The 11,934-nt window shown below is 42.6% G+C and overlaps 2 protein-coding genes across 2 annotated transcripts in view; one reads left to right on the forward strand and one right to left on the reverse strand.

Moving 5' to 3' along the window:
• LOC117450891 (carbohydrate sulfotransferase 11-like) overlaps positions 1 to 1,557 on the forward strand; it is a 34,181-nt gene extending 32,624 nt beyond the window's left edge. Inside the window, exon 3 of the mRNA XM_034088908.2 lies at positions 1 to 1,557. Within this exon, the coding sequence (XP_033944799.1) occupies positions 1 to 846 (846 nt within the window). The 3' untranslated portion in view covers positions 847 to 1,557.
• LOC117451680 (solute carrier family 41 member 1-like) overlaps positions 1,422 to 11,934 on the reverse strand; it is a 26,843-nt gene continuing 16,330 nt past the window's right edge. Inside the window, exons 8-11 of the mRNA XM_034090079.2 lie at positions 9,288 to 9,331; positions 8,051 to 8,185; positions 5,731 to 5,879; positions 1,422 to 3,597 (exon numbers count right to left, since the gene is read on the reverse strand). Of these exons, the coding sequence (XP_033945970.1) occupies positions 3,418 to 3,597; positions 5,731 to 5,879; positions 8,051 to 8,185; positions 9,288 to 9,331 (508 nt within the window). The 3' untranslated portion in view covers positions 1,422 to 3,417. The remainder of the gene's footprint in view (positions 3,598 to 5,730; positions 5,880 to 8,050; positions 8,186 to 9,287; positions 9,332 to 11,934) is intronic.

The raw sequence follows: 11,934 nt of genomic DNA on the forward strand, positions 1-11,934 counted from the left end.
GTGGAGTCGGGGGTGCAGGCGATGCATCAGGGTCGTCGGGAGGTTTTAGAAGAAGCCTGTCGCTCGTACACTCGTAAACGCAGGGTCCTGATCCCCGAGGACCTGAAGCACGTGATCGTGGACGACCAGCACGGCCTGCTGTACTGCTACGTGCCCAAAGTGGCCTGCACCAACTGGAAGCGTGTCCTCATGGTCCTCACGGGGGTCTCCGGCTCCCTCAGAGACCCTCTGTCAATCCCCGCCAACGAGGCCCACGTCTCCGGAAACCTCCGTACTCTTTCGGAGTATTCCACCTCGCAGATCAACCAACGCTTGCGCTCCTATCTCAAATTCGTGTTCGTACGAGAGCCATTTGAGCGCCTGGTGTCCGCGTACCGGAACAAATTCACGCGGAGCTACAACACCGCTTTCCATAAACGATACGGCACAAAGATAGTGCGTCGGCATCGTTCAGACCCTCAACCGGAAGCCATGGAACGAGGCAACGACGTGTCCTTCGAGGAGTTTGTTTACTACCTCGTGGATCCGGCAACCCAACGAGAAGAGCCCTTCAACGAGCACTGGGAGAGGGTGCACTCGCTGTGTCACCCCTGCCTCATCCACTACGATGTGGTGGGGAAATACGAGACGCTGGAGCAGGACTCCCAATACGTCTTACAGCTGGCAGGTGTGGAAAACCAGATCAGTTTCCCCTCCTCGTCCAAAAGCACCAGGACCACGGGAGACATGGCGGCGCAGTTCTTCAACAACATCAGCCCGTTCTACCAGAAGAAGCTGTACAATCTGTACCGAATGGACTTCCTGCTCTTCAACTACTCGATACCAGCGTACCTCAAGTTCAGATGAGGTCGAGAATGGACTCCTGTCAAGAGAAGTCTGAAGAGGTTTCTCTCTCCGTGTGAAGGCCTTTGTTACGGACACTGCAAACATTGTTGGAGATCCAAAGTAAATTCCTTTTTACAGACTGAAGAACTTCACCAAGACTTTCGTTCTCTTATTTTTCATATTTTACCTGTACACATCGTTTCATATCGGCTGTTTTTTCAGAAGTGTAATTTGCACGACACATGTTAATCTGCAGTCTCTTAATAAATACATTTCATTCAGACAGTGAATGTCTCCGAACATGCGTGCCTCTGAGCGCGGGCCTTATTTTAAACCCCAGCAGAAAAAAGACATTTCTACTCAACTGTGACTTTTTTTGTTGTTGTGTGAAAAAACATGTTCTGTAACAATAATTGTTTTTATTTATTGTGTTATTGCTGACTCCACGGGTCGGACAAACCAAAATAGATATGTAGTTTCTCTCACAATTTTCAAATAAATGCATTTCAGCAAAGAAAATGTTTATTGGTTCGAATTTAGCGGTTTAAGTTTGAAAAGGCAGCATCCTCTATACTCGACACACGACACAGATATCCTTCAGAGTACAGCATTCAGTTTTTTATTTCAACGACACGTTATGCCTCGATTCCCTTTTCTACAAATGTAAAAGCAAAGTCCACAGTCACTGTGAAAATAGGACTATTACCATGTTTGGATGCCATTTTCAGGAAAGACGAGCATTTCTCTAAAAGTGAATACTAAATCATTTGTTGACAAAAATAGAACAACAGACTATATTCAGTGGAACTGTGCTGCACAACAAAAATACCATTCAACAAAGGCTTATTACGGCTCAAACCTAGGCTACAAAAAATAAACATTCATCATGACGGTGCAGCATCTGATTTGTGTTACGATACATTTACACACAGTTACATATAATTATTGCCTTAAAGGGATATTTCTGATTCTGAGGCTGTGTGGGTGCTTATCTATCGTCAGTGTTGGCATGCAGCCGTTTGGAGAAGCAGACAGGAGGGAAACTGAACCCCGAAGAGCTCCAGGTGGTGTGTGTGTGAAAGTGTGTGTGTGTTTATTGCTACTGATGAGCAGGTGGCACCATGTCTGGTCGTGTGTGTGTGTGTGTGTGTGTGTGGCTACTGTGGCACCTTGTCTGGTCGTCTCTGCCATCAGTGTGTGTGTGTGTTGCTACTGTGGCACCTTGTCTGGTCGTCTCTGCCATCAGTGTGTGTGTGTGTGTTGCTACTGTGGCACCTTGTCTGGTCGTCTCTGCCATCAGTGTGTGTGTGTGTGTGTTGCTACTGTGGCACCTTGTCTGGTCGTCTCTGCCATCTGTGTGTGTGTGTGGCTACTGTGGCACCTTGTCTGGTCGTCTCTGCCATCTGTGTGTGTGTGTGTGTGTGTGTGTGTTGCCACTGTGGCACCTTGTCTGGTCGTCTCTGCCATCAGTGTGTGTGTGTGTGTGTGTGTGTGTGTGTGTGGCTACTGTGGCACCTTGTCTGGTCGTCTGCCATCAGTGTGTGTGTGTGTGTGTGTGTGTGTGTGTGTGTGTGTGTGTGGCTACTGTGGCACCTTGTCTGGTCGTCTGCCATCAGTGTGTGTGTGTGTGTGTGTGGCTACTGTGGCACCTTGTCTGGTCGTCTCTGCCATCTGTGTGTGTGTGTGTGTGTGTGTGTGTGTGGCTACTGTGGCACCTTGTCTGGTCGTCTGCCATCAGTGTGTGTGTGTGTGTGTGTGTGTGTGTGTGTGTTGTAAAGCGCTTTGAGTGGTGGTTACAAAATGCTACAGCATAAAGACGCAGTACACATTTACCGGAGGACATATGGAGCGTAACAACAACCTAATGCAGCTTCCTAAATGACCCTTCACTTCAAAGGGTCCTATGAAGCACATGGGTAGGTCCATACGTGGATGTCGTGTCTCATGTCTCCACGCTTTAATGTTTAAAAAGCTCTTTATTCTTCTCATACTGCCTGTACACCACTGTCTAAGGGTCTTTTTAAGAAAACCAGTTCAGTTCCCTGTCGGTGAAGATATTCAAAATAAATCATACATTTAAAATAATATAGTTTTTTAGGTGGCAATGATACATTTATGTGCCGTGACTCCTGTCTGCTTCGCCATAGTTCACGTTGCTGACCTCTACTGTCTGTTAGATTAGTACCTCCTCAACCTCGCTACAAAACACCTGCACCGTAAGGACTGGCGATGTGTCAACAGGTAACAGCTGTTCTACAGTAATCCAACTGGTTGTTTCTACTGAGCAAAGCTGGAGGGTATCGATTGGTTCAGAGAATCACTGCACTGTGAGTTAGCAAATATAGAAATCAAAAGTCCACACTTTCATCACCATGTTCTACACCGTGCCTCAATCCGGAGCACAAAGGCATATATTCATATCCGTAATTCTATCCTTTTTCAGGAAAGAGAATCTAATTTGGATGCCCAGTTTTGAGGCACAAATATAACAGCACACTAACTTCCTTTGTCTTTTAATCGGCACCTTCCTTCTCAAACCTAATGACTTTAATCCACTTGCAGACAGAGAACAATGCCCTCAGGGAGTCTGTTTCAAACTCGAGTCCCAGAAGAATTGAACATCTGGATGAGTCTGAAGCTCAGAGCCAGGAAGCCGGTCCCCAGCAAGTCTCCCAGAGCCGTGAGGTACGGGATGGAGAAGTTATCCGGATCCAGACCTCTTCTCCAGAGCCAGCGCACCATCAGGCCGGCCACGTTCAGCAGAATCACCACCTGGAAGATATTAATGGTTACATTACATCACATGTTAGACGCTTTTATCCAAAGCGACTTACATACTCAATACTGGGGTGAAGTCTCTCAGGGACACAACGACATGCTGACTGCAGTGGGGTTTGAACCTGTGCTCCCCTGATCCGAACACCTACGCACTAGCCACAGCCTCCCTTACCTTTATGAATCCCCAATGGCCTCATCAACAAGGCCCGGGACCAGTGTTGCCAACTCCATGGTAAGGAAAGTAGCTATTGGCTGTCCTAAAAGTCGCAAGAAGTCGCTAAATTACGACATCGTCTAATATGCATATTTAGCCATTTGCATGTAGTTGTAATGGACGCCACAAAAAGTGCGGAAAAACACAGCGGGGAAGAACTGGAAAGTCGCCAAGTTAGCAACACTGTCCGGGACCCCCACTGACGGTGACTTTTTATCCATCATGGAGCGGAGTGGCGCAGTGGGCTATGCGTTGATCAAGGGGGCGATTCCCGCCCCTGCGTCTGTAAAGCCGTTGTGTCCTTGGGCAAGACACTTCACCTGAATGTGCTCCTGTGGGTATTGTCCACAGTACATGACCATTACATGTATGTATGTGTATCTGTACAGCGCTTTGGGTCATGGAAAAAAGCGCCCAGGGTTTCCCACACATAGACTATACTTGGGCGGGCCGCCCAGGTATATTAACGGCCGCCCAAGTATATTTCGCGACCCATTTAGGTTTTTTTTTTTTTTTATAATTTTTTTTTTTATTCGTCCATGACCACGACGCCATCTGCGATTGATTAACTTGTGGACAATGATCCCTCGCTCCCTTGCACTGATCTCGCCTCCTTCTGGCCTGTTAAGTGACCTGCCTCACACAGGGTGACTGGCTGTCCACATGATGTGGCCTGCCGACATGGCCACTGTCATACAGATCATAAATCAAAGCCCTTGATTGGTCTCTGTGTGTCATTCAAGCTCGGGATAACCTCAGCTCAGATGAGGTAAAGGACTCTCTGAGTGTTTAGATAGTTAACTTAGTCTAAGTTCTCAGTGGGTCTCAAACGGTGTGGTCACCAGTTATGTAAACACATATTAAGGTGAAAAAAGGTAAGATACACTTTTAAAACTTGTTGAGAGAAAACTAGTCTTTGCTGCTGCCTCAAAGAGGAGCAGGGGGAGAGGGGGGAGACAGGAGAGGCTGATTCAGGAGCACAGACACACTCACAACTATAAATGAACCAAAAATAAATTAATAAACAAGTTTCAGTCTTTTTTTCATATTGGAAATGGTATGTTATTGGTTATGGCCATGATTTTATGATTATTGAAATGTATACAGTTCTGTTTAATATAGGTGTTTCCATAGATCTAGTCTCTATATTTTCCCCTCAAAATGCACCAGATTGATGCATTTAACTCCAAAATAAAAAATAAAATCTTACCGGGGGGCATGCCCCTGGACCCCCATAGAGGATTTGAGGTCGACCCCCACTAAAAATCACATGGATAGGTTCCTAAATACATTTATAAATACATTAATTTTTTTTAAAAAGCAGCATGAAACACAGCAGCAGTAGCAAGTGAACACAGCAGCAGCAGCAGCAGCTGCGAGGAGGCAGGAAGAGCTGGCAGCTTCAATAGAGCGGCCTGTTTAGGAGAATGTGTTGAAGTGAAATAGAGGGATATGAGGCAATGGGTGATCTGTTTGGTATTTTGAGCAAAACACTTCATAGACATGTTTTTAATATATTGTTATATATCTGAGTCCTATGCTATTGTCTAAAAATAGCATGATAGGTGCACTTTAAGATTTGAATTTTCCATATTTTGTCTATACATGTGCGTTACAAACTACTTTTTATCACAGTATAAATACATAATTAAGCATGGGGCAAATCCAAAAGCAGGAAAAAACATAAATTGCAGCGGAAAAAGAGACACACCAAATAAATATTATACTAATACATTAAAAACCAAATTAAAACCCAGATAATTATCAAATAAGTTTAAGAGTCGATAAAGAATCTCTTTATATATCTTTAAAAAAAAGTTAGATTACATCTGATTGTAAAACGGTAATATATAAAGGGTGCTTATTTCTTCATTGTGTCTAGTAGGAGTATCCTCTCTCTGTTTCTCTCTGACCTGAAGCAGCGCTGCACACAGGTAGCAGATGATGAAGGTGGTCGTCATGGCGATGTGGCCCCCCTGCAGCAGGTGGATGGTGAAGAGGAAGAGCAGGTGACCCGGGACCACGAAGAGAACCAGGACTCTCGCCGATTTGGAGTTAACATCTAAAGAGAAGAAACAAGATGTGTGAGCGAGTGTGTCCAGTTTCTGTTTCATAACATATGTTCTTGTGTTTCTTTTTTGGCTTGTGCTTGTATCTGTTGAAGGAAATGATGGGTCGCTGAATTTTGATGTGTTAATTTTCATTTTGATGGCACCTTAGAAGGAGTAGCTTTAATCTTCTCGTTGTGTATAATGGCAATAAATGCTTCTAATCTAATCTATATAAGGTCTGTGTGTAGCTAGAGCGAGCAGCTGGTTAGTTTAGCAAGACTGGGTAACAGCTAGCTGCCTCGGGGAAATGAACAACATCTGCCTTCTGTATTATAGGCTATTTCTTTAGTTCACGTGTTCTATTTGTTTTTAAATTGGCATTTGTTCATGTGTGTGAAATACTATCTGGCTCTTAAGATGCTAAATGCCCTTGTTATTATGCCCCAGCTAGCATGCTAACGCTATCTGTCTGACATCTTGTGCCGGGCAAGTAGCATACAAGTGGGTTTTTTGGAGTTAGTTTGCTTAAAAATGCTGGAAATAATTAAATAAAACACTTAAAATGTCCAGGAGAGCGACAGACAGTCTAAGTCAACTTTATTGTCCATTTTCTGGGCGTGAGAAACAGACAGGGAGATCGAAATGCTGCTTCTCACAATACCGAGGATTAAAAGTTCAAAAACACCTACATTATCGCATATATATAAAACATGTTGTAACTTGCTTTTAATGACAATTAGCTACTGGAAAGGTTTGTGTCTTTTACATGTTGTGATTTGATTGATGTGACTTTAATAAAACTCTTACATGTTTGACTCGCTTATTCCTTTTGTACAGAGGTGGGAAGTAGTGGAGTACAAATACTTTGTTACTGTTCTTAAGTACATTTTTCTGGTATCAGTGCTTTACTCCACTACTTATTTTTCTGACGACTTTTTACTTTCTACTTCTCACATGTTGAACTCAAATACCTGTACTTTCTACTTCTCACATGTTGAACTCAAATACCTGTACTTTCTACTTCTTACATGTTGAACTCAAATACCTGTACTTTCTACTTCTTACATGTTGAACTCAAATACCTGTACTTTCTACTTCTTACATGTTGAACACAAATACCTGTACTTTCTACTTCTCACATGTTGACCTTTCTACTTCTCACATGTTGAACTCAAATACCTGTACTTTCTACTTCTTACATGTTGAACTCAAATACCTGTACTTTCTACTTCTTACATGTTGAACTCAAATACCTGTACTTTCTACTTCTTACACGTTGAACTCAAATACCTGTACTTTCTACTTCTTACATGTTGAACACAAATACCTGTACTTTCTACTTCTCACATGTTGAACTCAAATACCTGTACTTTCTACTTCTCACATGTTGAACTCAAATACCTGTACTTTCTACTTCTTACATGTTGAACTCAAATACCTGTACTTTCTACTTCTCACATGTTGAACTCAAATACCTGTACTTTCTACTTCTCACATGTTGAACTCAAATACCTGTACTTTCTACTTCTCACATGTTGAACTCAAATACCTGTACTTTCTACTTCTTACATGTTGAACTCAAATACCTGTACTTTCTACTTCTTACATGTTGAACTCAAATACCTGTACTTTCTACTTCTTACATGTTGAACTCAAATACCTGTACTTTCTACTTCTTACATGTTGAACTCAAATACCTGTACTTTCTACTTCTCTCATTTCCCAAACAGCTGGGTCCTTTAGTCTGAATGTGTGTTTGGGGGCCTGATCATTATTCTTTAGAGTCATTGCGTGCCTATTGATTGGAACACGATCCGTGTATCCATCACTTCCTGGTTTCCTCTAAAGAAACGTTGTCATGTTGCCGTTGTTCCCATGGAAACATTCATTAGCTAACAATGACATTATTGTTCTATTAATATAAAGGGAGGTCAGGTACTCTTTAAAGCAGCTGCTAGCTATGGGTACTTTTTACTGAAGTACACTTCAAAGCCTCTTTACTTTGACTTGAGGAAAGAAGTTTAGTCAGTACTTCTACTTTTACCAGAGTATTTTAAAACACGAGTATCTGTACTTCTACTTGAGTAAAGGATGTGTGTACTTTTGCCATCTCTGCTTTTGTATTCATAACTCCTGATGAAGGACACTTGTATTTCTTCTGTACATATTGTATATATCTGACCTGAGGAGCAGAGGGTAGCAAAGGGTCCGGGACAGTTTCCACTCATCGTAACGGGAACAGATCCAGGAACAGTCCAGCAGTGAAGGTACGTGGACATCCTGCTGGCTTGAATGGCAACAAGATTTCCCCCTACGCCTGTTTGAATGGACACATGTGGCACTTATCAATAACGAAACACACATTTAAAGGTCTCCGTTACTCAAAATACCAAACAGATCACCCATTCTAGCCATGCTTCATACCCCTCTATCTCAGCCCTGTTAGAGAAGTGCTGATTCTGGGTCTGTAGCTTTAAAAAAACGAGAGCTTATGCAGGACCATCCAAACCACATCAAGGATTATTTCTGAAACAGTATGGAGCTCAAAGGCTTTTTCTCTCTCAGGTTTACCACAAGGTGAGTTCCTTTCTTTATTTCCTGCTTCTTTACACATACTCTCTCCAGTACAGGTTAGCTCTGAGTGTTAGCGATGCTTGCTAATGTAAACAAAGACCATATTACGTCCAAAACACGCCGTGCATTGTTTCTGATAGCGACGCTTCTGATTGGGCCGTGCGTCCACATTTCAGATATTACATCATATCGGACGCAAACCTGGATCAGCTCCGTTGTTCACCCGTTTTTAGAGATGTGGGTAGTAGTAGTATTCGTTTATTTGTCCCGAAGGGAAAATGGGTTGCAGCACATCACAAGGCATTAAAAAAGATAAAACATACGTCACTGACAACAACATAGACACAGATTAAATATAACAGACATACAAAAAACAGATTTCGGCAGACATGACAATGGGCCTAGGCCCTCATTTGCGAGAGGGGGGGGGAGGGGCAGTGACAGACCAGCTGGGTAAACAGTGCGTCCTAGCCATCATTGATTCAGGAGTTTGAAGGCTTGCGGGACGAAAGACAGCCGAGATCTGTTCTCTTTGAACAGAGGGGCACGATGTCTCCGCCCTCAGGTCACTCACAATATCGTGTGCCATTTTTAAAACTCTGTCCTTGTCCAAGCTTTCTGAACCAGAACGTTAGATTCCTGACACTTTGCTGGACACCGTGACGGCCCTCTGACTGACTGTGTCTGAGCCTCAGTGGCCGAACCAGCTTCTGATGCCGAAGGAAAGCACACTTCCAATAAAAGCAAGATGAAACATCTTCACCGTTCTGTTGCCGACGTTAAAAGACATTCATTTACGTAAAAGGAACATTCCTTGTTGAGACTTAGCTTTTATTTTCTCAGACCAAACATCCCATCTGAGCTTGTGGTCAGGCACGACACCGAGATACTTGGTACGGAGGAAAAGAGAGAGGGTTTTGTTTTCTGACACACCGGGGCGGGGACACATATTTATGTATAAAAGATATCAACAAGTGCATTTTGCATGATAGGAGACCTTTAAATAAACTAAGAATACAACCACAACAACTTCTAGTTCATTTCAAGATTGGATTGGCAGTGTGGACAGTAGGGATGCTCCGATCGATCGGTCACTGATCGAGATCGGCCGATACTCACTCTCTACCGATCGATCGGTGCTCTCTAAACATGCCGATCGCGAGAGCCGATCGCATGACGTAAAATACATGACACTTTTCTCTGTGTGCGGCAAAACAAGCTTCAAAATCTGGCAGTATTTGAAGGTGTCCGAAAAAGACAGTAAAATAGCGATATGCAACGTGTGTGTGAAGCAGAAATCCTGCAGCTCCGCCCGCCGGACCGGTAAGCGGGACGAAACACACAAGAGTTAGACCTAACACACTTAGCTATTTGATCTACCTCTGGAACAAGCTAAACTAGTTATTATAAATATACTTATTCTTCACTGTCGGGTCACTCATTACTGGATCAGCGAGCTGCATGAGATACTGACAGGCTGTCAGGAGAGAGAGAGAGAGAGAGAGAGAGAGAGAGAGAGAGAGAGAGAGAGAGAGAGAGAGAGAGAGAGAGAGAGAGAGAGAGAGAGAGAGAGAGAGCTTCCGCTCATTTCTCCCGTGTTATTCTCCAAAGTGAATGTAAACTTGAATAATGTACATCATTTGAATGTAATAATTAAGTTGATTGTTGTTTGTGGAAGCGCCAGTGAATGAGCATTAACTGAGTTTAAACATCACTTTAAATGGAAGATTTAAAGTGATGTTTAAATCTTCCATTTAAGCCCCGCCCACTCGATCGGATCGGCCCCGAAATGTGCGATCGGAGCATCCCTAGTGGACAGAGGAGATGCTTTGGTATCAAGATAGAGATATACTTTTGATTTAATCAAAATAAGTGCTTTCAGAGGAGGGTTTTAATATTTGCCAAATGAAAGGCTGAGTAGTCAATCTAGGAAATGTGATGTAACACTCTTTAGATATTGTTTTTTAAACCTCTGAATGCTTGGGAAAGGCAGTGTGGATGTTGTGTCATATTCTTTGAATCACGGCTCTCCCCTCAGGCTGATCTCATTAAAGCAGCAGAACAAAATGTCTTTGTTTGCAGAGCTTCGAAGCACTGGGTCGTTTTCAACATCGGGAGTGTTTCTGGCTGAGGAGTTATTTACTCAAGTATTATAGGCCTTTTAAAGCAGACATTTGAAGTACTTTTCTTTAGTTATCTAGTATTCATATATGAAGACAAAGATTGTACACGTTTACACCACATCATTAAGAGGGAAATATAGTGCTTTGTACTACATTTTGCTGCTTGCTGTAGCCCCTTTGCTCGTTAACAATATGATACGCTCACATAATAGGACGCCATACTATAATCTACAAGGTAAAGTATGGAACCTGTGCTCAACATTAATGAACTACAACACTTACACATTTTACATTTAATGTAATATTCCATTCCCTACACTCTTAATGTAAATAATATCCTGCTTTATATCGTGTCTAAAGCCCTTCAATAGTGTTTTATTGTCAAAGTTTATAGATTTCTTTTTATCTTCAAGGTCTTCCGCAATTTTCTACTTTGTATAATGCTGCTTAAAGGGGACCTATCAGGCAAAGTGCACATGTTGATGTCTTGTATACATCAACATGTGTCCCCGGTGTGTCCCCGGTGTGTCGGGGAACTCACGCAGCGTTAGAAAATAAAACCTCTCTCTTTTCCTCCGTACCCAAATCTCTAAAAACGGGGAACAACGGAGCTGATCCAGATTTGCGTCCGATATGACGTAACATCTGAAATGTGGACCCACGGCCCAATCAGAAACGTTGCTATCAGAAACAATGCCCGACTGTTTTGGACGTAATATGGTCGGTGTTTACATTAGCATGGCTAACACTCAGAGCTAACCTGTGCTGGAGAGCATGTGTGTGAAGAAGCAGGAAGTAAAAAGAAACTCACCTTGTGGTGTAACCGGCAAGAGAGAAAGCCTTTGAGCTCCAGACTGTTTCAGATCCTTGATAATCCATGATATGGCGTTTCATCACGGCAGCATTTAGTTTAGACGGTAGCTGCCGGGTCCCGCATGAGCTCAGACCCCTCCTCTTTTATTATTATCAATTATTTTATTTGTTAAAGCTTTATTCCCCAAATCAGAACTTTTTAAACAGGAAGTGAAATAGAAGGATGTGAGGTATGGCTAGAATGATCTGACACTTCATAGACATGTTTTTTATATATTTGTAATTTTTTATATATCTGAGACCTACAGTATGCTATTGCCTAAAAATAGCACGATAGGTGACCTTTAATTCTATTTTGAGATGTTTACATTCTAGTAGTGTTTATTTCTACTCTTTACTTTCTGTGCAATGCCTTGTTTTGGTTTGTTTTTTTCATTTCATTTCAAACCTTTATTTAATCAGATTGGTCCCATTGAGATCATAGACCTCTTTTTCAAGGGAGACCTGCAGCATATAGTCCACATGAAACAATAAAGGACATCATACATTATACAGG

Source organism: Pseudochaenichthys georgianus, chromosome 8 (genome assembly GCF_902827115.2).
Source record: "Pseudochaenichthys georgianus chromosome 8, fPseGeo1.2, whole genome shotgun sequence".
NCBI lineage: Eukaryota > Metazoa > Chordata > Actinopteri > Perciformes > Channichthyidae > Pseudochaenichthys > Pseudochaenichthys georgianus.